This window comes from Oxyura jamaicensis, chromosome Z, assembly GCF_011077185.1.
Source record: "Oxyura jamaicensis isolate SHBP4307 breed ruddy duck chromosome Z, BPBGC_Ojam_1.0, whole genome shotgun sequence".
In the NCBI taxonomy this organism is placed as follows: domain Eukaryota; kingdom Metazoa; phylum Chordata; class Aves; order Anseriformes; family Anatidae; genus Oxyura; species Oxyura jamaicensis.
The window spans coordinates 4113303-4141039 of record NC_048926.1 but is presented as its reverse complement, the minus strand read 5'-3'; the positions used below and the strand labels follow the sequence as shown (position 1 = coordinate 4141039).

The 27737-nt window shown below is 43.6% G+C and overlaps 1 protein-coding gene across 5 annotated transcripts in view; it reads left to right on the top strand.

Moving 5' to 3' along the window:
• Nucleotides 1-27737, top strand: part of SETBP1 (SET binding protein 1) — a 246168-nt gene that overhangs the window by 155295 nt on the left and 63136 nt on the right. For all 5 annotated transcript variants that reach the window (XM_035309240.1, XM_035309239.1, XM_035309241.1 and 2 more), the window contains one exon: nt 10252-13717. In XM_035309240.1, the coding sequence (XP_035165131.1) occupies nt 10252-13717 (3466 nt within the window). The remainder of the gene's footprint in view (nt 1-10251; nt 13718-27737) is intronic.

The following is a 27737-nucleotide window of genomic DNA, read 5'->3' as shown; positions in this document are numbered from 1 at the left end:
AAAGAAAAGAAAAGAAAAGAAAAGAAAAGAAAAGAAAAGAAAAGAAAAGAAAGAGAGAGACAAGAGAGACATAACTTTGCTCCCTCAGCAATGGCCATTTTGATGTGTGAGACAGTGAGACACATATTGCCTGCCTCTGATTAACGCTGTGTGCCAGGATGCTTGGATACAGGATTGTATCTTTGGTGTCAGTATTTTTATAGAGTTACTCAACTCAAGCACACAGTCAGCACTTAAGAGGAAGTAATAACAGGGCTGGGAATGGTTCTGCTTCGTCAACATGGGTAGAGCGAAGAAATGTATTTAGGTGATTTAGTAGAATAAGGGCAATTAATAGAGCAATGCTCTGAAGCGCTGGCGGTACCATACCATCACTCTGTTCAGTCTCAACGGCTCCACTCCTAAACAGAGCACGTATCAGAAATCACTGCATTTTTATAGGTTCAAGAACTGAAGGGTCTCTGCAGCCCAGATCTTCTGCACAGGATAATGTTGCTCAGATAACAACAGGGCAAGGGGAGTGGTTTAAAACTAAAAGAGGGTGGGTTTAGATTAGGGGTTAGGAGAAAATTCATCACTTTGGGGGTGGTGAGGCACTGGCACAGGTTGCCCAGAGAAGCTTTGGATGTCCCATCCCTGGAGGTGTTCAAGGCCAGGCTGGATGAGGCCCTGGGCAACCTTATTTAGTGAGTGGCATCCCCTGCTCGTGGCAAGGGGCTTAGAACTGGGTGGTCTCTGAGGTCCCTTCCAACCCAAGCCAAATAATAAGACAAATCCTGAGCCAGGAGAGCTACAAGCTTTTCTGTTCTGGATGCTAATCCCAGGCCTGAATTTGCATTAAATGTCTTTCCACTTGTCCATTCAAAATTCTGGGTGAAAGGCTGTGGACTCAATGGGCTGAATTTTATCCTTAGGGGAGGTGCCAGAGAAGTTCAGGAGGCCATTTAAGCACAAAGTCCTGCTTGGGGTACCTTGCAAGCTTTTTTTCTAGATGGCTGTTCCCAACCCTTTCTTTTTTCAGTCTGTGGTGCTGTTGATTTATATTTGTAGAAACCAAATCTAACCTTGGCCAGGGCCTTTAAGGAATGCTGCTATACCTTAATAAAAACATAGTTAGTCTGGAGCTGTTGTTGTGAAAACAGCTGAGAAAGTCTTGAAAGTATAAAATCAAGGGACAATTAAATCTTCGGTTCAGCTCCCAAATGGATTTCTGCTGGAGATTCACACTTAATAAAATACAGAAAATTGCGTTTCATTTTGGTACATAAATACTGGTAGTGGGGGACTGTGGCATTTAGAAGGGAGAATCGCTGCACCAGAAAACTCACTTCAGCAAAATGATGCAGTCCAGTTGAGCCCCTTTTATGATCTGAGAAATGACTGTTTTTATAGCACACTAAATAAAACCTGCTATTCAAGCTGGAGGTTTATTAGTAAAGGTGATTTTGCCATAGCTGGGGAGGGAGGGGAAAAAGGAGAGCTGAGAGATGAACATCAAAGCAGAGATGCGTGTCATTGTGAAAATGCACAGCAATGCCCTCCGAAATGTGGCGTCGCTCATCATCACCCCAACTAGCATTGCCACCATTGGTGTCATATGATTATTTTTTATTGCTCCAAACAGTAGTGCTAGCCTGGTTGAATTTCCCCTGGTGGGAAAGCCTTTGCTAAGGGTGCAGCAGGGTGGTTTGTGAAAAGGTCCAGAAGAAAAAGGCAGCTCGAGGAGCCAAATACAGGAAGTTGGTAAGATTGGTCCTTGTAGGACGGTGTTCCAGTTTAGCCAGGGCTGCCTGTGATGGTGGTGCCACCCAAAATTGCTGCTTTTTAGCTTTGCAAGAGGATTTGCAGGGGGATGTTGGCATCCTTGTAGCCTCAGACATCCCGGTGTATTCCTCGGTGTCTTTCTTCAAACCTGCCTTCCATGGAGATAGAAATTTGTCATGTGCGACCTGTTTAGGCAGATTTTCCAGAAGGAATGAGCCACCCACATCTTGCTCCAGATCGAGTTCCTTTTTTCTCGGTGAATTTGCTGAAGGCACAGCTGATGTTGTCTCGACATTGGTGGTGCAGGACTCATCCCATATTGTGGAGAGGAGGGAGAACACTTTTCTTCTTTATATTTGAACTCTGCTGTGAATTTTCATAAGATTTCACCCAGCTATGCCAAATAGATGTTCTGGCAGATTTCTGGATTTTGTGCTAATGCAGTAGCACATGCAATACTTCATGCTAGACCTTAGCTGCAATCAGGATGCTTTGAAAGAATTAATCTGGCGGTCAGTAACTGCTAAATGAAGTGCATGCTAAAAGAATGATGAGCTAACTGACTGGAGCTCACAGCTTTTATGAGCTTCTCTAAATGCCTGTTTTCAGGTGAATTCAGCATCTCCTTGACATTTAAGGACTCAATTTATAATCAAATTATTTAACTCTAGTGGAAAGAAGCACTAGCCTCAATGGAAAAGCCATCTATAATTCTCCCACCCCTTGGAACTAACTAAATAAATAAATAAAAAGCATGCAGGGTAAAACTGAAATTTCGATAATAAATGAAGGATAAAAGAAATTTTTCAATGCAAATTAAGTGCTGCAGGCTTTTAAAAATACAGCAGAAACTTACAGCACACAGCTGCTCACATCCTTATTTCCAATTTAGTAACCCGAGACGTGCTGAAGCATTAATGTGCTGGACACCACCGCAGACCTTTCAGAGATGAATACTTTGTACTACTCATGTTTCTGCAGGGCCAATAGGACCCCATCCATCCTGGGATCCTTCTGTTGTTTGATTTTGGCCAAGTCACTGTAGAGCTATACATTGCCCTCAAAGGCTTGAAGGGAAGAGCAGGCTGAGGTAGAAAACTGAGTGTGAGACTTAGTGCTTGCACACCAGGAGTAGGTGGCTATGGCACTTGTGAAGGGATGGAAACACATTTTATATATAAAAATATAAATATATAAAATATATTTATATATATTTCTTGATAAAGAAATATATATAAATAAAATAAAAAAAATTTATATATATATATATATAATATATATATATAATTATATCACTGATGCCATTAAGTTCATTTAACAAGGCTTTTGGACAGATGAAAGCAAAGCAGCTTAGCAAGACATTTTGCACTGTGATCCCTGCCTTCATGGACATAATGTCCAGTTGAAATATTCACTTAAAACTCTTTGTGCTGACTTGAGGCCAAGCAAAGATCGAACCAGGGTTATCTTGCCAAAACTGAGTTAGTCCCATTGTAGTCCACCTTAGCTGGTCTCCCAGTTGTTCTCTCTGTCTAAACTGGGGTAGCAAACTGGGCTATACTTGTGCACGATATTTAAACTGCATTGTTATGTCAGTGGTTATGGGCTCTTTGTTGGAGATAATAGAAAAATCCCATTGTTTAGAGTTTTCCCAGACTCAGTGCTTAATACAAAGCCCTGAAAAGAGTTGTTTAAACATCTGATAAAAAATATGTGTAGAGATGGGCCTATCTCATGAGTAAGGAATGGATCAACCTGCCAATCCAAATCCTACCTTTATAAAATCACAATATTGCAATTTCCCCCCAAAATCCTCAGTCCTTGGGTTTGGAAATTGGAAGTGTCTTAAATGCTCTCAAAGACTGAAATACTGTGCAAATCATCTGGTTCAAAGCGGTAGCAAAATTAATTTAGAATAACTGTGAAATTTGTGAATTACTTAGCAAATTGTGATGCTTTAGCAGAAATGCATGAAAAGGTAAGATTTGCAACTGTGTGAGCATCTTTGGACTATTCATTTGCATTGTTTTATCTTTTCCTTAAGGACATGCAATGCAAAAGCCCTTGCAACATCATCTGTTTTATTGATATTTTTATTAATTTGTCTTGACGATGCCCACAGCATGAACAACAAGGTGCTTATGGCACAGCAGCAAATAACAGGACCAGCATTTCCTTGGGACTTTACCCTCTCTGTACTGATGTGATTACCCAAATATCTCAGGGAAGACAGAGCTGTGTGGCAATGTCAGTGCAAATCTGGAAGGACCCCCAGCAGCTTCAGTGGAACTGCTCCTGATTTGTGCCGACTTGCACCACAGTCTGTGATGTTTGTATTCAGTGAATGGACACAAACAGGTGATGCTTTGCTTTTAATTAACCCACTCCTACCCCATGCTGTGTCTTGCTCTCAAGTAGTTCCCCTGCAGCTTTGTGTTAATTCCTGCCTCTCTGTCAATTTCTAATGAATGATCCTCGCTCCTGTGAGTGTGCTGGTGTTTGGGCTTTGCGCTGTTGAAGGCTCAGGGTTTCGGGGAAGGAGTGAACTCTGGGAGCAATGAATATGACACACTATTCTGATAAATCCCCTTTCTTTGGGATGATAATGATGAATTTAATGTTAGTGCCTGTTGACGTGTTTTCCATTCATATTTCAATCAGAATTAAAATCCCTACATTGGTTTTGAACTAGCTTCAGTGGGGTTTATTATAAGACACTACTGCTGTTTGCCCTTCTAGCAGGTGTCATATGCCAGTTTGTGATCCCTCCTCACTGCTTAGAGTCACCAAGGACCTAAAGGACTTCCTGAAATCATTTCAGACACTTGCTATTACAGACTGACCTGACTTGATCACAGACCCCTGCTATAAATTGATCGCAATGACTGCTCAAGCGGTAAGTCATCAGGCCAGAGTTAAGTTCCCCTGAACCTGGAGTCTCCTACACTTGGCATCTTTTATTTACAGAGTAATGCTACCCCAGGAAGGCTCAGTGCGCTCACCAAAAGATGAGATATATCTCCAACCTGGAGTTCAAATTATGGGCTTCAAGTGAGTGGTTTTCAGCTGTCCCATTGGGACACAGGAGGAAATGCTCAGTTTCAGTTTTGAGTGAAAGTATGAGCTGAGATAGGATTATTTATTCATGCATTGGAGAAGGATATCTCAGGTTTTTTCTTCCTCTCAAAAGGTTTTCTTTTCCAGTAGTGTGTTTTCATGCATGTCTAGGAAGCAGAAACTGAAGAGAAAGCTTTTCAAGAGGAACAAATTACCTGAAGTTTCTCCTGTTTTTTAGAAATCCATGTGAAGGACGAAAGTAGCATCTGTTTTGTTGTTGTTGTTGTTGTTGTTGTTATGTTTTTTGTTTGTTTGTTTGTTTGTTTTCAGAAAGCAGGAGCCTACTGCATTTTCCACTTACCCTCAGTGCAGCCAAATTTATTCATTCAGTCTTGGAAAATCTCAGTCTGACCTTTTACCAGGCACCACCTACCTTTGCTCTAAACTAGCTAGGTGCAAGGAACGTCCAGTCTGCATACAACACAGCTACCTTAGCAGAGTGTAGTGCCTGAGCTAAATACCTTCTCTGCATAGCTTGGGAACAACCTCATGTCCCAGCATCCAGACAACCCAGGTGGCAAGCAGACCATATGCCTGCACACATTGAAGTGGTCACAGCCTCACCCCATTGATTTCCAATGAGATGTCAGCTCCTTGTTGCCCAATTTGTTACCAAAAATGCCTTACAGGTTCCTAGATCACACAGAGTTATTGAGCAATGTTTCACTGAGATTCTTGCCTGCTCGAGAGGCAGGGGTGGCCTGAGATAAAAGTAAACACGTCCCAAGACTCTGATTCTAAGTGGCATTATGCATTTAGGAAAGCCTTTCCTCTTTTTCTTCTTCATTTTTTTTTTTTTTTAGTAATTTTAGTTCCAGTCTATGAAGAAGATAACAAAGGATGGTACATCCCCAGAGCATGCTCTGATGTGTCACTGTGGATGCCAATCCCCACAGACGCTCCCGATGTTATTAATTTTTAAAACAAACTTGCTGATTGAGGTTCTGACTGCCTTTAAATTGTCTCTACAAGGAGACTGTGTACTAATTAACCCACAGAAACAATCAATGATGTACCTTTTTCAAGTTTCAGGGTGATTAGAATATGAAAATGAAGAGCACAATGGTGCAGATGTTTTAAAATCACAGCAGACAGCAATTAGTGACATGGGAACCAGCTGCTTATCTCTCCAGATAAAGCCTCTTAATAGGGAATTACACTTGAGGAGCCATTACACAGATGGATCTGCGAATGATTTAAAGAGGGGGCGTTGTAGTATTAACTTTGATTTGCAAGCCAGATTCCTGACAAGCTGTGTGTGTGTGTGTTACCTCTGGAATAAAGGTGCATTTGGAATACAAGTATACCACTCCCTGTAAGCAACCATCCTTTTTTTTCAAGTGATAGGTTTCTCCATTTTTTCCCTATTTATTTTAATTTTTTATAGATTAGTTTGGATTTTCATTGTTATTTTATTGAGTACTTGATTTGGTTATAGTATCACCTCCTGCCTTGGGGCTGGAAGCAACATACAGGTTTGGAGAGAAGCTCGGGGGAATGGGGAGGCAGAGTGACACATCTAGTAGTTAAATTAAAAGAGTCCTGGAAGGGTGGATTCTGCAGATGGATACTGCTTACAGAGTAGGGTGCCATTCATCAGGGGACTGATATAAAATGTTTCTCCTTTTCACATGCAAGGGCTGTACAGCAAAATAAAACTGTAAAGAGGAGTAACCATATCTGCAAGTGTGGGGATGCACAGGTCTGACAAGGCAGGTGAAAGCACACAGTACCATCTCCTCCACTCTCTGGCCAGTGCACTTCCACTGCTGGTAAATGGGATGTATCCTGCTTGTAGGCCTACCCACAACTGCCTAAGTTTGAGGAATGAACCTCATGAGCTTGTCACTAAAACCATTTCACTAATGATAAGAGGATTCATGCTTTATTTTTTCAGTCTACAGCTTAGCATATACTGGACTATGTTGCTCAACTCCTTTGCAGTTACAAAAACTGCTAGCTTCCATATGTGTATTTTTTATTTTTTAAGAAAAGATGGTATTCTTACCCACTGAGCACTTCGTGTAAACTGTCAAGAGAAAAATTGACAAAGTTTGGTGAGAAGTGATAAAATTACACAGGTTAAGTTACACTTCTACTAACAGATGAAGGAGCAGGGTCCTGGTCCAGAATGGCTAGCTGCTGAAGGAAATATCTTTTAATAAAAGGGCAAGCTACAAATAGAGCCAAGCACTAAGTCTGAAGTATTTTAGGGTGTTATTTACTTTTTTTGGTTTATAAAGGTAAATCTTTCTGTTTTCTTGAAAAAGCCTAATGTTCTTGGTGGTGGTCTCAGTTCTGCTGCCATAGAAACTCTGTTCAAGTCAAGAGCCTCTTGCCGAGACCTATAGAGCTGTAGTATATTACATTTTCCCAAGTGAATAAAATAAAGAATTTCTATGAAAGGCACCAGGGTACAGGTTTCTGACAAGCCCTGTTCACTCTCATCCTACTGACAGCTCTGGTATCTTCTGCTAGCTCATCTCAGGAGTTAGGCATACTAAACCAAGGCTTGTTTGCCTCTTAGTGTGGTGCTTACCCAGCAGGACAAGTTGACACCTAAACATTAGGACCGATGGGATCAGACAGCCACCCAGCAACCCAGAAGTACACACCAGGAGTAAAAGAGATTTTGCTGCATTACTTTTAACCAAGTTGCTTGTGCTTTTAAGTGGACAGTCCCCACTATTCATTCCAGCAAGTGAAACACAATCCGCTGCAGCCGCATGATCTCTGGTTACCATGCTACAGAAGAATTATTTTGGGGTTACCTGGATGTGTCTGGCAGGGGAGAGCAAATAGTAAATCTAATGCTGGAAGAAATAGCATGAGGAGACACAGCGGACTGTTATGTGCTTCAGCAGATATGTAGTTTGACATCCCGCTTAGGTAATTAAGTCCTCTGATCCTACAGACTAGTTCTTTTCTGAAACCCTGTTAAAATTGGAGTGATTATCAGTGTGTTTAAATGCTTCCAGAGTTGGCACCTTTTATGACGGGCGTATCCTTCTCACGAGTTGTGAGATGGATGTTGTGGTGGCCTGTGGTGCTGCAGTAATGACAAGGCTAGCATTAGGGATATGTTGGAAGTTGCATCATCATTTTATAAGGTGCAGGACAAGGAAATGAGGCTGGAGGAGCCAACTAATATATCAGTTCTCATCTCTGGTATACAACTGGCCTCTCAGTTCTGAGCCCTTATTAACTGCCTGTAAACATAGATCAGAGAGCATTGCTTCTTTTAAACTAGAGAGCTCCATGTGTACAGTGCACTTGGAGGGTCCAAGGTGTTGCCAGTGTGTGATGTTTTCACTCACTGCTCTAAGCCTCTCTTTTTGCAAACAAAATTGTACAGATCATTTAGTTTTGCAGCTTTGCATTTTGGCAATAACGTGAGAGGGAGGAGTTGTTTTGATGGTAGCCACAAGGTCGGGATCTCTGCAGAAGCAGCCTGGCCACGCCTTGATGCAGGCCAGCAGAGGCCTCGGCCCTCCATTTCCAGGTCTTTTCCAAGTCAGACATCAGGGTACATTGGGAAGAGGAAGTTTTCTGTGAGGCACAGCAAGCTGTTAAACCTCATCCTGAGGACGTGGAAGTGGGTGGGCTGCATTTTCTCTCGTGTTTTACCAAAGGCAGACATTGGCATTGTGCTTCAGGAGCCGCGCGACCCTGGGCCGCTGCGCGCTGTGTGGCTCATGCGTGGGAGGCCACTGCGAGGAGGATGAACTGATTCATTCCCCGAGGTCTGTTTATGCTTTCGGCTTTTTTCTCAGGCTGAAAAAAAAAAACGGGTGTCACTCGCCCGCGACATCTGCAGCTCCACCACAGCTGCATGCTTTCATTTTCTCACTCCACAATTCCTGGAAATCTCTGCTTTCCCCAAGCATAGCTGGTCCATATGCACGACAGCTGAGCTATCCACAGGATTTAAGAGTCCCTGATTACTCCTCAGACGATGGACTAGAACAGCTTCATCATTGCTGCCTATTCCAGAAAGGCCACATGCCTGTTTTCATATGCACACTAAGGATATCAGATTATCAATTTGCTGGTAACATGCATGCTTATTGGTCACTAAATAAAGTAGTGTGGACTTCAACTGTTTAGCACTTTTCAAATGCCAGAGTTGCCCAAAACTAGGGACACATCATTTACCAGAAAACTAAGTCTGAAGGAGCTCAGAGCCCTATTACGCTGACCCCAGAATCTCTGGCAAACACCCCAAGCAGGGATCTAATGTAAGGCTGCTGATAGAAACTTAATTGTAACAGCGTGTTTGCAGGAACATGAGACGCTAGGCAATTGTTTTCTATTGTTCTTTCCTTGGTTACACATTTATTTTAAGTCTCTCATCATTTATTTGGAATTCATAACCGTGTCATTACAGCTTGCTAAGAACAGTTGTTTGTAGTACTAGGTGTACAAAATCAGTTGCATAGTTTGGTCCAGAACTTTACAAAATATAGCACCTAAATGTCACAGGAGGAAACAAATGGCTAGAAGAGGTCAGTTATGGAAAGTAAAATGTTAGTTTGTTTCTTTTAAGACACTTTAGAAAAAGGTACATATGTAACAAATATCCTTTATCTGAAGGATGCCTGCCAAGAAAAAAAGTAGACTTTCTTTAGCTCAATAGAAGTTTTTGGTGTAATTCTGCTCTTACTGTTACTCCTGCAATTTGAAAGGCTGCTGTTGGATTAGAAATCATTTTGAAAATGTCCCTTACCAACAATGCAAATAGCAGATTATTAAAATGGAAAAATAATGCAAATCTTGAATCTACCAAGCATACCCAACACACTTGATGCTTATAATTTTTAAGTACTGATTTTGTGGGGATGACTTCTATGTGAAAACTAAAGCAAGTAATTTTTTGCAGATTTTGACTTCACAGACAAGTGAACTCACGGGTTTTCCTCTAGTTTGTTGTAACTTCCTAGATAATTCTGCATTTTTGTTTTTTACAATGGAATTAATTCTGATCATCGATTCTGCAAGGGGTTATTTTTAAGGAAAAAGAGATTCTCACCAGGAGGCTGAGTTACACCATTAATCCATTGAAAATGAATATTTTACTTGTGTTTTAAATTAAAAATCAATAGAAGATGTTTCTTCAGCAATTTAGCATCTATAGAAGTATTTCTATTGTTTTTAGAATGGAAAACAAAACAAAACATGTTTACAGTGCACGAATCTTAAAAACAAATTTGACTGAAGTATAGGAACATTTTATAAAGGCTACTAACCCTTATGAGGACCTCATCTTAGAAGAGTTGTCAGTCACTGTATAATGAAAAAGCTGAAACCAGTGGTTATGACTGGACTGATAAACTAATTTTTTTCTTATTTTTATTTTCTTCTACCTTCCAGGTATATGACAGGCCACAAAAACATTCTGCTCTGCACTATGATCCAGGCCTCCAACAAGACTTCACCGGTGACACCTTAAAATCAAAGCACCAGCAGAAAAGTAGCAACCAACACCATCTTGACTGGTCAGCAAGCTCCGATACTGGATCCACTTCTCAAAGTTGCTTCATCAACACAGAACCCAGTCGAGAAGCAGTTAGTGCCACCAAGGTCGCCTCTCCAGAGCCAGGAGTTTCCTTCAGCAAATCCCAAGCAAAGAAGTCCTGTACCAGTAGCACATGGGGGCAGCTATCGGCCAGCACCAAAGAGCTTGCTATCTGCAGTGCAGTTCCATCACCCAACAACATTAGTGCGGCCGCCCAGCCAAGCAGCGCTTCTGAGTGCAGTGGGCTGTTGCCTCTCAGTGATCAAGAGGGAGGTATACAGCTGGAGGTCCCCGATCAGCCTGCTGGGAGTACAAAGAAAAAGTCCAGCAAAAAGGACTTGATAAGTCAAACCATCCAAACTGCAGACATCGAATGGGTGAAGAGTGCTCAGAAAGCATTTGATAGCAAATCCCATGACAGCATGGAAGGAAAGAAGGAGTCTTACTCGATGGACACTGTGTTGGATGCATCACCCTCAAAGCAGAATCCTGCTTCTGCTAGCAGTTGTGAAAGTGACACCAGTCATGTACGAATTACTATCCCAATAAAGTCTCCGACAACAGATTCATCTGGACACAAAAGGAAAAAAAGGCAATCTACAAAATCTTCAATGGAGAAAACTATCCAGGAAAAAAGCCTACCTTCTGCACTTACTATGAGCAGTGAAGTAGCAAACAGGACTAGCTCTCAGTCAGAAGGGAGTAAAAAAGATCTTCGAGCCACAAAGCCAGGGAAAATGATTGAAAATGAAGCCCCCTTAGTAGCTATTGATAGCAGTGTTCTTACTGACAAAGCTTCCCCCAACAGTGCCACCCGACTCAGAAAACCTGTAGCTGTGACACCCACTCTCCTATCCACTGATCTTCCCACAGCTAGCAAATTATCAGAGGTCCAGCACCCCAAACTTGCAGCTAAGCGACGATGGACCTGCAGCAAACCTAAGTCTCTCCTTCGGGAGACCTCCATGACAGCATCAGAAAAGCTGATGGTGGAACCTCCTTCAGCCTATCCTATCACACCATCCAGCCCTCTGTATACCAATACAGACAGTCTAACTGTGATCACACCTGTCAAGAAAAAAAGAGGACGACCAAAGAAACAGCCTTTGCTCACTGTTGAAACCATTCATGAGGGAACCTCTACCAGCCCAGTGAGTCCAATCAATCGTGAATTTCCAGGAACAAAGAAAAGGAAGAGGAGACGGAATCTGGCCAAGTTGGCCCAGATGGTCCCAGGAGAGGACAAGTCCATCAGTGAACTCAAGTTTCACAAAAAGGTCGGGAAGCTTGGGGTCTTGGATAAGAAGACTATCAAGACCATTAACAAGATGAAAACCCTCAAGAGGAAGAATATTCTCAATCAGATCTTGTCCTCCTGCTCCAGCAGTATAGCTCTGAAAGCGAAAGTCCAGCCACCGTCTAGTGCTGGGCCAACAACCATTGATGCCAGGCTAGGGAAGCAGATCAATGTCAGCAAGAGGGGGACTATCTACATTGGTAAAAAACGGGGCAGGAAGCCAAGAGCAGAGCTGCAGCCTCAACCAGAAGAACCTAAGACAGCCATCAAGCACTCAAGGCCTGTTTCCAGCCAGCCAGAAAACCCAGCAGTGCCTTCCAACCTGCAGTCACTTGTGGCATCGTCACCAGCAGCTATTCATCCGCTTTCAACACAGTTAGTGGGGACTAATGGCAACCTTAGCCCTGCAAGTACTGAAACAAATTTTTCAGAGTTAAAAACTATGCCAAATCTTCAACCTATCAGTGCTCTTCCTACAAAAACCCAGAAAGGAATGCACAGTGGAACTTGGAAGCTGTCACCACCCAGGTTAATGGCTAATTCACCTTCCCACCTCTGTGAAATAGGTTCTCTGAAAGAAGTCACGCTGTCGCCAGTGAGTGAGTCTCACAGTGAGGAAACCATACCAAGTGACAGTGGGATAGGTACAGACAACAATAGCACTTCTGACCAAGCCGAGAAAAGCTCAGAATCCCGCCGGAGATACTCCTTTGATTTCTGCAGCCTGGACAATCCAGAGGCTATCCCATCCGACACCAGCACAAAGAACAGGCATGGTCACCGGCAGAAACATCTTATTGTGGATAACTTTCTCTCTCATGAGAGCATTAAAAAGCCAAAGCACAAGAGGAAAAGGAAAAGCCTGCAGAACAGAGATGACCTCCAGTTTCTGGCAGACCTTGAGGAACTCATCAATAAGTTTCAAGTGTTCAGGATTTCCCATCGAAGTTACACATTTTATCATGAGAATCCATATCCCAGCATCTTCAGGATTAATTTTGATCACTACTATCCTGTGCCATATATCCAGTATGACCCATTGCTCTATCTTCGCAGGACCTCTGATATGAAGTCTAAGAAGAAGCGTGGTAGACCTGCCAAAACCAATGACACCATGACAAAGGTGCCTTTTTTACAAGGGTTCGGTTACCCTATTCCCAGTGGGAGTTACTATGCACCCTATGGAATGCCTTACACATCAATGCCTATGATGAATCTTGGTTACTATGGTCAGTATCCAGCTCCTTTGTACCTGTCTCACACGCTCGGAGCGGCTTCCCCATTTATGAGACCTACTGTGCCCCCACCCCAATTCCATGCAAGCTCTCATATGAAGATGTCCACCACTGCCAAGCATAAAACAAAACATGGAGTGCACCTACAAACACCTGTGGGAATGGGCCTTGGAGACATGCAGTCCTCTTTGGCTCCTCCAAAGGTCGGAGGAACAAGCCTTTCAAGTGGCCGACTTCACAAAAGGAAACACAAACATAAGCACAAGCATAAGGATGAACGGATATTGGGGACGCATGAAGATCTGAGTGGTCTCTTTGGTAGCAAGTCCACTGGCTTCTCCAGCCATGCGATAAATGAAAGGCTAAGTGGCTCAGATAAAGATCTCTCCTTGCTCAATGAGAAAAGCAAGCATAAGGAGAAGCAGAAGCACCAGCATTGTGAAAGTGGGCACAAAGGCTCAAAGAGTAACTTCGAAGTGGATACACTGTCTACATTATCACTTTCTGATGCCCAGCAGTGGACGCAGAGTAAAGATAAAAGTGACTCAAGCAATGATCCCATTGACTCTTGCACAAAAAGATACTCTGGTAATACTGAGAGTAATGCAAGATCAGAGTCCCTGGACATGTTTGGTGAAATGAATTCCTCAAGTGAGAAGCGGGACAACGATGCAAGTGGAAATAAAAGAAGAAGCTTTGAAGGGTTTGGAACTTACAGGGAAAAGGACATTCAGCCCTTCAGGACAAATAGGAAGGACAGAAGTACTTATGATTCTTCGGCCTCTTCAGGTAAGCTCCATTTTATTCCATTTTACCTTACTACAGTTTCATTTTAATGCTGAACAGAGGGACCTGCTGTTTCCAACAATTATGTTTGAGTCACTAACTTCTCTGGCTCTTTGTACTCAAATCCCGTTTTGGTCACGTGTTAAGACAAAGCCGTTAGAAGTATTTTAGTTGTTACACAGGTTCTTTTTTATAAATATTTCTCTTGCCTTTGTGTGTTTATCCTTGCTTGGACCTAAAATCCTCCAAAAGTCTAGCCATTGTGTTCTGCAACAGCAGTAATTGCAAAGCCTGTTGGAAAAGTAGACATCCCTCTTTGTAGGATCTGATGTTTCAGGGTGGTGGTCATTGCCCACCCTTTGGGAGTACAGCCATGGTACTGAGCAGTCTTCACTCTGGCACACAGTGTTCAAAATCCATTTGTTGATGGGCTGGGTAAGTCATAAGGGAAGCTGTGGGTCAATATGCCATGCCTGGTGTGGTGTGCTTGTGATCCAGAGGGACCCATCACAGTGATGGCAGTGCTGAATATATGAAGACCCTGTGTAAAATCCTTGTGTAAATCTGTCACTTGCAGTTGGCAGGTGTGGTGTAAGGTAATTATCCTGAGCATCAAGTGGTTGTGGGAGGGACTGGTGTCATCGAAACAATAAACCCTAGCCAATTGACTCTGAAGAGTTTGAGGCTGCATGACTTGGAAATACAAGCTGGGTATATAGGAAGGGAGGAAGCTCTTCTGGATGCTATGGACATCTGTTCCTCTCCCACAGAGTTGGGGGAAAAGAATCTGAATCTCGTCTGAAAGACTGAATTGTACTTTACAATAGGGAGCTTCATTTGTGATGACACAGAGGCAGGTGTTTTGCTGCAATATAAATGAATTTAGCTTGGGAGCAAGCCCAGAGCTCCTGCACCATCAGATATTTATCACAAAGCAGATTTCACACTTGGTTCTGAAAAAGGGTGAGCTTTACTGAACCAACCAACAATGGACAGGATTCTGATGTGCTAAAAAAGAGCTTCAAAGAAACATAATTCATAGCCTCCAAAAAGAAAAGAGAATCAGCAGAGAACATAGAGGGAGCAGGGAATTTGTATAACCTGCCAATGCGAGGCTCTTAAGTTTTTTATTGACTTGTAGCTGATTGAGATCCAAGGTCTGCTCATACTTAAGCCACCTAGACATTTCCATTTCCTTCACTGAGACCAGGGTCTGTGCTATTAAAATGAAAAAGCAGTCTAAAATGAGAGCTTATCCTATGGAAACGTTCCCATTCACGATATCACATAGTATCAGAGCAGTTGTGACACCCAGAAAACAGACACTTGAAAATGTAGGAAAGAGACTGAATTCAGCCTCTGGCTACATCAGGATTGCTACATGCCTGTCAAATAACAAAATTCTTCTCTAGCAAGCAATGTTGTGGCTATTGCAGTAAGGAAGTTGTGTTCCAGCAAACAAGAGTTAAAAGTCTTCAGAATTTGTTACAGGGCTTTTCTGCAGTTGTCCAGTGAATGTTACTGATTTCACAGTCTGATAGCAGTTGGATTTGTAGTCTTTTTCCCTTCTGAGAAGAAGATATTCACTGAGCCTGTTTTCCCAATTTAACATATTTTACTCAGGCACAGCAGATTGTCAAGAAAAAATTCTCAGCACTGGTGAACCCAAACGAGTTTCCAAATTAGGGGCATAATCCCCACCAGGCTGATTTTGAAATAGAATTTGTTAAGAAAAAGTCTATTTCCTGTCATTTTCCTTCTGTTTATTGTCTATGACAATAAAAACATAAGATGGAGTGGTAGAAATTGTAATAGGAGCTTCATCAGATTTGCTGTTTAAACTCATAAAACTGGTTCTCATTTAAACCAGAATTATTATTTTTATTTGTTTTTTGTTCTTCATGATTACAACTGTACACCATTCCCCATGACCTAATCCATCAAGTCACAGATTATGAACTGCTTTCTTCATTGTCAAGTTATTATTTAGATGGAAAAATCATCAGCAGTTAACTAAGCAGAGCAAGCTAACCAGAGCCATACCTTGCACTACAAGGAAAAATACTAAAACTAAACAACTCTGCCAAGAAAAGCCTGGAGCCAAGACTGCTCATTAAAGCCTAGGAACATCTGTCTGCTTATGACTGTCTAAGATCTCCGTGCAGCTTTTTTCCTCTTTGCCTTTGACCTTCACTGGGATTCCCAACAGAGGTCCATACTTGAGTCTAGCCGTAGCTATTAACTGGTTTCCACTGAGGAGGGATTAAACTTTTCCATGATAACCTTGGCCTTCTTTCTCCTAATTCACCTTGCATTTCCCTGAGGTGGCTAAACAGTGATTGTCTAATCATAAAAATAAAAAGTAAAAGGGGGGGGGACGGGGGGGGGCAGAAGTGCCGTATGAGAACACAGCTCTGTCCCAGGAGGCAATTCCATAGGCTGATTGTTCCTGCCATCCCATCTTTGTCATCTTTCACAATTGGTCTCACAATATAAAAGTAATATATAACAGAGATAAGAGGAGACATCCTGAATATTCAGGTGAGAGCTGGAAATAGATTTATATCATCATTATAGTGTTTATCTGTACTGCATGGGCATTTTGCTATGCTCAGGAATGCCATTTGCAACTTCATGGTGTATTGCTGGAGATGAAATATGAAGCAAAACCCACCCACCCTGTGTAGAGATATCTGCAGTAAGAGCGATGAGGACCATTTAGTGCTCTTCAGCATTTAGGCTTTGCAGTTAGCTTCGCCATAGTGTGCTGGTGCAGGTACTTTTGTATTGTTGCTATTTTCATCATTATTACCTGTGTTAAAACCGCACTTAGCCAGTTCTACATTCCCTGATGCTATGCATTGGCGATGCATGTGGTAACAAACAGCCCTGAAATATAAAGTCTGCAACTAATTTTGTGATCTAGAAAGGTTAGGAAAAGCCATTATACTTGCTTTCTGGAGGAGCTGGAAATCTCTGCAAAGGGGTCAGGTCCCATGCAGGGAGTGCCATCAGCCACCTCACTTGGCCTCAGCAAGCTTGTCCCCTTCTCTGCACAGCACCAGCTTGGACAGTCCCTGGGAATTCTCTGGACCTTGTGAGCTCTCGCTCATTAGGCATGTCTTGGGACCTCCTGCAGTTAAACATGCGGAGTAAATGCAGGTGGCTGTTTTCCATGTGCACTGCCTGTTTCTCCACCATTGCTCTGGAGATCCTTTCCATAAACACTGCTTAATAACTCTTCCCCTTCCTTCCCATCCTCTCCCCATGACGTTCTTCTTCCTACTGCTTTTTTCAGAAATTGCTATTTATTTATGTTTTTCAAGATTCCTTGTACTCACCCAACCTTCCTGTATTTAAACAGACTGGTTAATGGTACTAAAGTTAACACCACTTGTTTATATGGCTGCTGCGAATGACTGCTTCATGGCATTGCTTAGGCCTGTAGGCAAGGATGCTGCAGGTGCTCCAAACCCTGCTCTGCCACAGCCTGTAATGTCACTCAGGCACGTCCTTTCCAGCTGTGATGTGCAATAAGCCTTGGAGTTGACTCTCTCCTTCTGCTCTGCAGAGCCAGAGGTGCACCTCATGCATTTGCAATGCACTCTGTTGTCCCTCTGGCACTCCGTGACCCGAGGCATTGTGCACAGCTGGATGGCTGAGCCTTTCATCTGTTCGCCAGTTGATGCTAAAGCCCCAGGTGAGGGATCAAGGGAGAGGCCACAGATTGGTGACACAGCTGGGCTGGGAAGACTGAGAGCAGAGCTATGTTTGAAAGAGGTCCTCATGGCAAACTCCTCAGGTTCCTGGCATGTCAGCCTGCTTCTCTTTCATACGTGGTGCTGAAGAAAAGTCTTGAATTGCTGATGAGCAGTCTTAATGCTGTAACTTGTGCCTTGGAAAAGAGTAGGAATTGTTGGCCTTCTGGGCTGCAAGCCCACTTTGCTGGCACCTTGCACTTTTTGAACATTATTAAGTTCACATGTGCCCAGTTCTCAGCCTTGCCCAGGTCCCTCTCGATGGCATCCCTTCCTTCTGTTGTATCACTGCACCACTTGGCTTGGTGTCATCTGCAAACTTGCTGAGGGTACACTCAATCCCACTGTCTGTGTCATTGATAAAGGTATACAAGCAAAGGGTGTCTTGCTTGCATGTCTTGCTTTCATCATGACTAAAAGGTCAGCTAGGAAGAACTTGGGTTTCATTAGATATAGCACAGATAACATGCACAGTAATTTTACAGGAATATAAAGTTAATCTTATGCAGCTATTAGGAAGGTAGTAACCATCAGTCTTTGAATGCTGGATAGTTAGCATGACAAACATGCTTTACAAATTAATGTTTAACTTCCCTACAAGCCCCCTACCCATTCCACCCCTGAGGTCCAGCAGTGAATGAATTTCTTCTGACTTGACCTTTCCTTCTCAGCTAGTCTGTATGGTGTTGGTTTAAGGCTGAAGGAAATTCACCAGCAAGTAGTGTTTGGCCCTAAGACTTGAGGGGAGAATAGAGGCTGTGCCACATGTATGTACGTACACACCAAACCACATTCAGTAAATGCACAACTCTATGCTGTGATTACTTGAAGCTGGTTTTGATGTCTTTATCTTGAAAATGTCCTCGTTCCTGTTAAAAAGCCTTAAGCTGGTTGATTAAGCCTTCCAAAGAAAGAGTAGGAAGAACGCTGGAAGAGGGGAGAAGTGACAATCAAGTGGATGAACAACATTCATCTGATGTCAGTACTAACATACTTATAAATAACCACATGCTGCTGAGGAGTGCCATTTATTCAGATGAGATTTCTTCCCTGACAGAACTCCCCTCCATGGCTCAGTTTTCTGCTGGAATGGGCCATTTCCACACAGCACTGAATAAATCTCTGGTCATCCTCTTTCAGAAGTCAAATGTGTTATTGTGATTTAAAACAGGACTTACTATGAGCAAAAACAAACATGGTGAAATATTGGCAAAGCCACCACGAGGGTTTTCTTGTTGTTTCAGAAACAGCATATGCACTTCTAGACCATTATTACAAAGCTTTAATCACCCAAAGTTTACTGCTTTTCAGTAGCGGGTAGAATTCTTTCTTCTGAATGTATAGGGAAAACCAAGACAAATAAGAGTAGTCAACTGTCTTAGTAATTAAACTTTGTTTATTTTTTGGTATATTATTTTCCATTAATAATATTTTTATAGATCCAGAGTTACAGCATTGGTTCATTATTCTGCAGTGAACATATTATTTCAGGAATAGTGGAAATGGGTCCAACACTATATTTGATGAAAGATTTCTCACTTGGCCATCCCAGAGACATGCTATGAATATTTATCCTGACCGGGTCTTCTGTGTATGCTCATGGATGCACCTTTACGTACTAGGACAAACGGGGAGAAAGGACAATTAGGGGAATGAATAAACTTCATCAAATATCAATTCAAACACATGTATAAAAGTCACCTTCCCTTCTTCAGTAGCAAGATTTCACTGGGTTGCACCTAGGTGGCACGTGGCAGTGCGTGCACAGATACAGAGGTGGGCTGATGTGTGGAGTGGGGTTTGGAGACCCATCTTATGTATCGTAGTTTTCTCACGTGACTCCAGAAACTATCTAAACAAGATTAAACCTCAGTGTCTGTCTTGGAAAGGGGGATAAAAGCAGTATCCTGATGCAGAGAACCATGGTGAGTACTCGAAGTAGATGGGAAAAGAGCCAGGCGCGAACTTCACTTGCCAGGGACATGTGGAGCATTCGTCACCCTTCCTCTTCCCAGCTTGGCTTCTGCCATGGTTTCCTCTGATACCCCAGGCTCCTACACAGCTTCAGGCAGCTGCAAAAGTTTTCCAGCCCCAGTGCCAATGGGGGATTTTTCCCTCCCCCTGTGTCGGGTGGGGAGGGACAGGCCCTGTACAGTTACAGGGTGAGTGTTTATACCATCTGGCCCATAAAACCCAGCATCGGAGCTTTGCAAAATCCCATTATTTGTAAATACAATTACATTCATAAAAACATCTGTTTGGGCCCCTGGATGCTTGAGCGTACAACCCAAACTACTGAAATGACCTCTGAAAGTGCTATCCAGCCCCCCTAGGAGAAATGTCCTTCTTGTTGTTTTCTGCCAGTCATAGGGAGAGGAGGCCAAAGTGGTGTGGCTGTTGCTCCATCCTGCCCACGGCACTTCCTAGAGGAATGGGCTGCTAAGGGAAGACAAGAATGATTGGGAAAACAAGTCAAAGCTTTCCTTGAAAGTGCTTTGACCAAGGCATATGAAATACAGCGGGTTTTGCTGTCGTTGTTGTTTAACACTGTTGCTTGCTTACTGTGCTGCTTCCAATGTTTGCACTGACCACAGAGAGAAGAAACAAGAGGGAAGCTGGAGTGGAAGAGGGAGCCGGAGTATTTACCACCCAACCAATCTTTTATTTCCTCTCTTAATGATTGTATGTTTATTGAGCTGCCTGAGGCTCGGTACAAAGTCTTTTGGACCAGCAATGAATTAATCAAATTAAATGCTGTGACCCCTTTGCTTTCTGGGAGTGTTACAAGCCTCCCAGCACCCTGCCTAATTTCTGCCTCTCACTTTGCTCTCTGTCCAACAGTCAAGCAGTTCTTCCTTTGCAACTTGGCTGCTCCCAGCTATTTATCTTCACTCTTTCTGGCCAATGCCAGAATGTCTTATTTGAAGTTTTTATTTAGACCACTGCTGGTTTATGGAATTGTGCAGATTCCACGTTGGGTGTGCAGCAGCTTCACGTCAGACACAATTGGCTTCTGCTGGGCTCTTGGCTTTAAAAGGCAATAAAGAATCAAGGCCTGATTCTCTTCTCGGCCCTGCATAAATCAAATGTCTCTCCATTGAAGTCCATGAAGTTGACTTCAGCCCCAAAGGAGAGAAGTTTCTGTTGTGGCAAAATGAGGCTGTAGGACTGGGAGGCATCCCGTTGGTGGCCAAAGTCCATTCAGCTGGGCTCTACCTGTCCTGTGCCATGGAAACTCCTGCAACCAGCCTCATTTTGGCATCTGTAGCGAATATTTCATTAGCCCAGAGGGAGAGGACAGGCTAGGATTTTGACAGTGGGTACTTGTTTAAATTGCAGCCTTAAGAAGAGTTAGAAGAAAAAGTATGTTACAGTTCTGGACTGTGCCCACTGTAAAAGCATATTATTTCTCGCTTGAAGGCACTGATAATCTAAGTACAAGGCAAGAGGTCTGTTCAAATCCATGGAGGAAGTAAAAAGAAGCAATTGCTGTATCTTCACTACTAACCTGCCTGTCACTGTGATACAAATCTGGGCATAAGAAGAGCTGAGCTCAAGAGATCTGCACTGAGTTGGATCCTCCTGCACTCGGGGTGACCTACATCCATTCCAGCCCAACTGCAAGTGTGGGAGTTGGGGTCTGTGACCTCCTGAGCATGCTCTGGGTAGGCTTCTCTGTTGCCACCACCTACAAAGAGTTTATAATCATCTATCATGGCAAAACAAAGCTGAAAGAGAATTATCCTAGGTTGTCTTCACCTACCAGATTGCAGCAATAATGCCAAACAAGAAAAGAGCAAGAATTCCTTGTTTTAAGGTTTCACTAAGAAGGAGGTGAGAAGAATTCCCCTATAGATCAAGGGCTGAGGGGAAGGGTGAGAAACGAAAGTGTTGACTATGGAGGAGGTTTTAGGTTGCAAGGATTCATAATAAGGCTCAGTTGTGATCTGTCACAGAAGGCACACAGCTGGGCAGGAACACACAGGGGCTTTTGCAGCAGCACTGAGCCTGACCAAACTTTTGCACAGGGTGGCACTGGTTTCAGGAGGCTTTAGGAGCGTGTGCAATGCAGAATTAACTGTGAGGCAAGGGCAGGACTAGATGGCTCGGAGGGATTTGCTAATGAGCTATCAAGCCGTGGGTCACTGGTTGAAATTTAATCTGCAAGAACAGTGACAGAAAATCAAATAAAAGTGCTGACGTCAGAGTGATGCTGCAGCAGCAGTGAAAGCGTTGCTGGTGCCTCCTGCAGCACATACAGGCAGCTTAAATAAACCGGGAGCAAACTGTGAAGAACTCGCCTGGCTGATCCCAGCAGCAAGATACAGCACAGCCAAGGTTTATTCTACCTATGAGTAACTCGTAGTGAGGTTGCTTATGAATGACATCAGCATATCTGATCACAGACTGTGACCCAAATCCGGTGTTATACACCACTAAAAACAGTTGTGGATACTCCAGGTAGGCTTTGCCCAGTGGTGTCACGGTAGGTGAATCAACAGTGTGCCACTGAGGCGAGGAGCAGCCTCCCGTGATGGAGGATTTTAATGTTAGCTCCCATGCCGGGGCCAGCAGTGATGGAAAGGCTTTGCTACTCCTAGGCTGCCTGGCTTGTCTCTTGGGTTGGGGACCAAAGGGACAAGGGCAGTTCAAGGGCAGTAGATGCCCTCAGCATTGGTAGCAGCAATGCACATAGGGCTCGGCACGCTGGGGAAGTCAGGCTTGTGCTTCTCACTCCAGGAGTAAGGAGACTTTACTCACCCATGCCATCAACTGAGCAGTGCCTGTGGCTCTCAAATTAACTCTTTCTCTGCCTGAAGGATCACCCTGGCTTCTACCCCACTGATGTGCTTGGTGTCCTTTTCACTGATTTTCAGAAGCCCAGGACCTTGGGTATTTTTAAGAACCACTCAGTGGTCCTTCCTCTTAGGGTACTAGGTCTTTGCAGAGGGCACAAGCAGCCATTTCAGCTCAGTGTCTTTGGCCTTTCATGCTTCCAGTTTAGGCAGGGAAGGGAGCAATAGTCCGTGTTGTTTTCTGTGCCAGCTCTGATTAGTTGGCATAAGAGCACTTAAGTAAGTTGACACAGACTTTGAGATGCTTGGTCTGCTTAAAAAAGAAAAGAAAAATTTCTTGGACTACTCTAGGATCTCTTTGCTGCTTGATGTCTAGTCTGCACCACTAAAAGCTTGGGCTTATCCCAGGCCTGGGATGCATTCAGTTTCAGAATATTTATCATTTTTGATGTTTGTTTATTTTCTATTTAAAAAAAAATACTCCGGGAGAGCAAGAAGCTCAAAAAATAGTTAAACTCCAGATTCATGCACATTTCCTGTTTTGCTTCTTAACAAAACCTCAAAACCACTTTGAACAAGTTTCCCACCTCAGCAGAGGGTGGAGCTGTGTACGCCCCACACGTGGCCTCAGGAAGTGCACCCAAGGACAATAGCACATCTCCCTTGGCACGGTGGGGCCAAAGTTGCTGCTACCAGGGCAGTCAATACGTGCGCCTGTACATGACTGCCCAAAAGTGTGTCTGACTCAGCCAAGCACACTGGAAAACTTTACTCTTTCCAACAGGACAGACTGAGCAGTAGGGATGTGGCAGAATGTTTTTTAATGGGCTGTCTCTCCATGATACTCAGCAGATATTGGCTGCTGTCGGTGAGCTGGGCGAGCTGTTGCAATTTCATCGGTTTGATCTGGTGAGACAACATCTTGGTAAATAAGAAGAGCAGATAAATCTGCTGCCCTGAAATTAATGGTTGCTGCCTGATCTCCTGCTAAATGAATTCGTTGCAATCTGAAGCAATGCATGCATTTTGCAAACCCAGTGTTCTTTGGCTCCTGCTGTGCATCATGACATTACTTTAGGCGGTAAGGAAGATCGTAGGTGTGATACGGTGTGCTGTGGTAGATAGTCAAGTAGCTAGATGCCTGGGAACTCTGGATAGAGCTACAGCATCTGGGTGTGTAATTCTAAGTAACAATAACCAGTTCTTAATGTTTCCTCCCACACTAGAAGCATACCCATTAAAGTTTAGCCAAGTCAGCTCTGCAAGTCCTTGCATAAAAGGACAACTGCTAAAACACTAATAGGAGCCACTCTCACGTTAAGCATTGGGTAGAGCAAGATGCATTAACCCAAATTCTCCTCTACTGCTAATCGGGGGCGTCTTGCTGAGAATAAAGAAACCCGTAGCAGGTAAAAATGATAAGAAATCAGGATCAAGCCCAGATTAAGGACTCCCAAGTCTTTTCCTCAGCTCTGCTTCTCAGATGTTGCAGAGTCTGAACAAGTCAGTGGATGTGATTGAGACTATCCATGAATCTACTGAAGTCCATGTGTGAGTGAATTGGTTATGTCTAAGTCCCAGGGAATGTCTCATTCATCTGAAGTAGCAGTTACTTCCCAGAGAAACCAAGCATGTGTATGAATCTGGGCCATGCATTTCAGACTTAAGAGTAATTTAAGCACATAAGCATATGGTTTCACACGTGTTCAGTGATTGAAAGCTCAAAGCAGCTAGGTGTGTAGCTCCCAGCAGTCAGACCTGTGAGTCACAACGGTGCAGAGCTAATATTTCCCCAGGTATTGAAAAGGACCCACTTCACTGAGTCACAGTCTGACCAAAACCACTGGTCTTAGGTGACATTCAGCTAACATGAAACACTTCAGCAAGACAAATTTGGGGCATATTTATACTGGTTCTGTGAGCCAAAGTCTATGCTTCTGGATTGCTTGTTGCAGGCTGGCTTGTGTTCATACAGCTGAGAGCTGAGAGTGCCTGGCGTGGATGGACCAACCCACACTGTGCAGTGCTTGATCCTGATCTCCACTGGGCAATGTCTCTCTTCAATTTATGTATCTATTTATTTGTTTCATTGATTGACTCTAAAATGGGTGCCAGAATGGGTGCTGTTTGCAGCCACCTGCTTCCTTTGTGCTCTGGGAAGTGACTAGAGGGACACTGGGGGTTTGGGGACTTCAGACTAGCATTGCAATGTTGCACCAGGTGAGAGCCAAGGCTGTGCAGTGCATGTCTGTACTGTTCCTGGAGCATGCTGGCCCATGCCCAGCTTTCCTCTTGGATGAAAAAAAATGGGTCCCTAATGGCTAGCTAACAACTGCAGAGCGTTGAGGATCTGGATATCAGGATATAGGAGAGGGACAAGGGAAGAGTCCAACTGGCCGTGTGGGAATGCCTGGGCATTCCTAAATGCCAGCTAAGCCTGGGGCATGAGGGACTACCTGTCCCCTGACCTAGCTGTTGTCATGCCTCTTATCTGACAGAGCTCTAAAATAGAAGATTTTCAGGCAAAAGACCTCCCATTCCACTGGGCCGACACGTTCTATCCTCAGCATCTTACCTTCCTGGCTGCTGAGCAGTCAGGCTGTGGCAGGAGGCATCAGAGCCACCACCCCATCCCCACCTGCAGCCTGGTATTGCCCTGGCACGTGGGGTTGCTGGGGTCAGCTCCCATGGGCCGGATAGCCTCCATCTCTACTTTTCCAGTTTCCAGATTAAGGCTCAAACTTTAAGTATCTCATGCATCCTCTTCCCACTTACCCCACGACACAGGTGCTTGCCTTTCAGAGGGGAATTTGCATTTATAATCTCACATAGGTAAGCATGCACACTGCTGAGCCTTGCATTAAGCCCTTACCCAGCCACAGCCTCGAGAATAATGTTTCCCAGTGCCTCCACCTGCGTGGCTGTGTGCAGCCACACCAAGTCATCCTGTGGAGGCACCACAGCTCACCACCAGTCAGTGGAGAAACGTGTGAGCTTTGCATGGGTGCTGCTTCAGAGGTATCAAGGATTGCCTTGCTTGTGTAGTTTGCGTAGGCACCTGCCCTAAGTGATGTGAATCATTCTTCTGGAGCCAAGCACCTATTTCTTTTAGGTATTGCAACATCTAAGTTGAATGCCTAAAGCAGGCAGTCTCAATCTAGCCTCCAGGGTCTCCACGTTTACCTACAAATATAATGATATAATAGTCCTTGCCTAACACAAAGGGCTGTTGCAAGATTTTAATTAATTAATGCTGGCAAGGCTTTGAGATGTTGGAAATGAAATGAGGTCTATAAATGAAGTGTATTATTATGACTAGATGGCAGTTCTACTTTACTTTCACACCATACCTGGGCACGGAGCAGGGCAGCTGCTTCCTCTGATTCACTGTGAATCATGCAGAAGCTTACTTAAAACATGGATGGTATTGATATATTTGTACAGGTTAAAATGTTCTGAGGAAGAGGAATTGGTTTTAATTCCAAGAGTGCTGTTCTCTCTTTCTCCCCGTTTCTCAACGTTACCCTGTCTATACCAGAGTCCTCAGTTACTCAGTGCTCAGTTTAAGTATGATGTGCCAGAAGGCAGCTGGAGATGTGACAGTCCTGCTAGGATTTGCAGAAGACATAATTACTCCCCAGTGACAGTTATGGCTGGCACTGGTGCTCATCCTGAGCACTGTATTCCCCCAGGTAGCTTTTGGGCTTCCATTTCACTAGCATGACTGGTATTAATTATAGCCCTGCAGTTTCAGTGGTGGGCAAGGCACCCAAGAGAAGTTGGTATCCTTGAAGTCCCGTGCACCTAGCATTGGATTAACACACAAAACTCTTCAGACCGAGTCCCTTGATAGGTCACACCATTTCATTAAATTACAAAATAGCTCATTAGATTGCAAGTCAGATTTAATTTTCGCTATATGAAAATTCTTAATGAAGAATGCTATAAACTTACTTGCTAAGCACTTTGCCTTCACTGGTAAGTGAAACACAGGTTGATGCTTCATGGCTAAGAGGGGGAGAGGGGGAGAAGAGAGGGGGAACATTTACAGCAAAACAGTGTGAGTCTGGGTGATGCCACTGAACACCCAAGGGATGCTGCTGTTCACCTGGCCACCTGAAAGAGGTGGCCTCAGGACAAGGAGGCTGGGTGGCCGTATGGGTGGCTGCTGTGGCCCTGTCATCAGGCCTCCTGCACTCCTTTCATGTGCATAATATAATACTGGCAGCTGTTCTTGCTCCTCACAGTGCAAGAGGGGTCCTGGCATTGCCCTGTCTTTGGTCCACTAAATTGGACACAACTAATGACCTTTGGCTGTGGCCAGAAGAATACTCCTTTCTCCAAGTCGTTAGTGTAACCAGGAAGCATCATCACTTCTCTTATTATCATCCTTATGTCCTCATCAAAGACATAATTTACTGTTTCCCCCAAAAGCAATTGCTAATTCAGGGGATGGGAGACACTTCGAAGGCCAAGTTCAATTGTACTGATGTAAACTGTCTGGTGGCCAATGGTATCTCATCTAAACTGGCTTTTCTGAGTCAAGTTCAGTCAAAAGTGAAAATCACAAGACTGCCGCGCTCAACCAGAGTTGCCAAGACAGTGGAGGTTGTGCTGGCTGTACATGTGCTACTGAGTGTTATTCTACCTAGCTTGTCCAGGGTGCTTCTCCGTAGTAAATCTCAGATTGGTTTTACAAGAGAGGTCAGTATCTTTACACTCATTTTATGGGTAGATAAACCAAGGTGCAGGGAGGGCTAATGCCAAAAGGTCGTTGTCAGAGCGAGAAGCAGCTAATTGCAACAGACTTTAATGCATCATTGTGCATGAGTGTCAGGATTTCTTACTGCAGAGTCAACCACAAAGTTATGCAGAGTTACCTAAGACAGAAATAGAACAGTACTGACCTTTTCTCTACAGATAGGGATTTGCTCTCCAGAGTCTTTTTCCCCCAGAACTGGTAAATGACTAAAGAAGGGCAGGTGCCATTTCTCCCCCTGGGTGGCTATGCCCAGAGGCAGTAGAAGTCATTTTTAGGATATGATTTCCCTCCTATTTACATCAAGCTAGTAGCAGTGCTTATTTTAACTCAGTTGTCAAGTCACTTTATTTTTAGTTGTCAGTGTAGTATCATTTTTTAATTTTTGCCTTGTTTAAAACAAGTAAAGGCATTTGAATGGGAACATGAAATTCACTGGAAGAATTATTGCTGCCTCACAAATATATATTATAGCCTAAGAAAGCAGTGATGCTCTCTTTTCCATCACTAGAAATACTCCAAATCTCTAAAGCAACCCTAATATTTTACTCTAAAAGACCAAATCACAAGCTGGATTACCTTTCAGTAAGAACTTGATAGATTTTCTAGCTCTTACAGGGGTTCCTTAGGGAGTCTTAATTCATCCAAATGACATTGTTTTCCTGATGACTATCACACTCCTATAGGAAAATTTGCCAGTGGGGTATAAT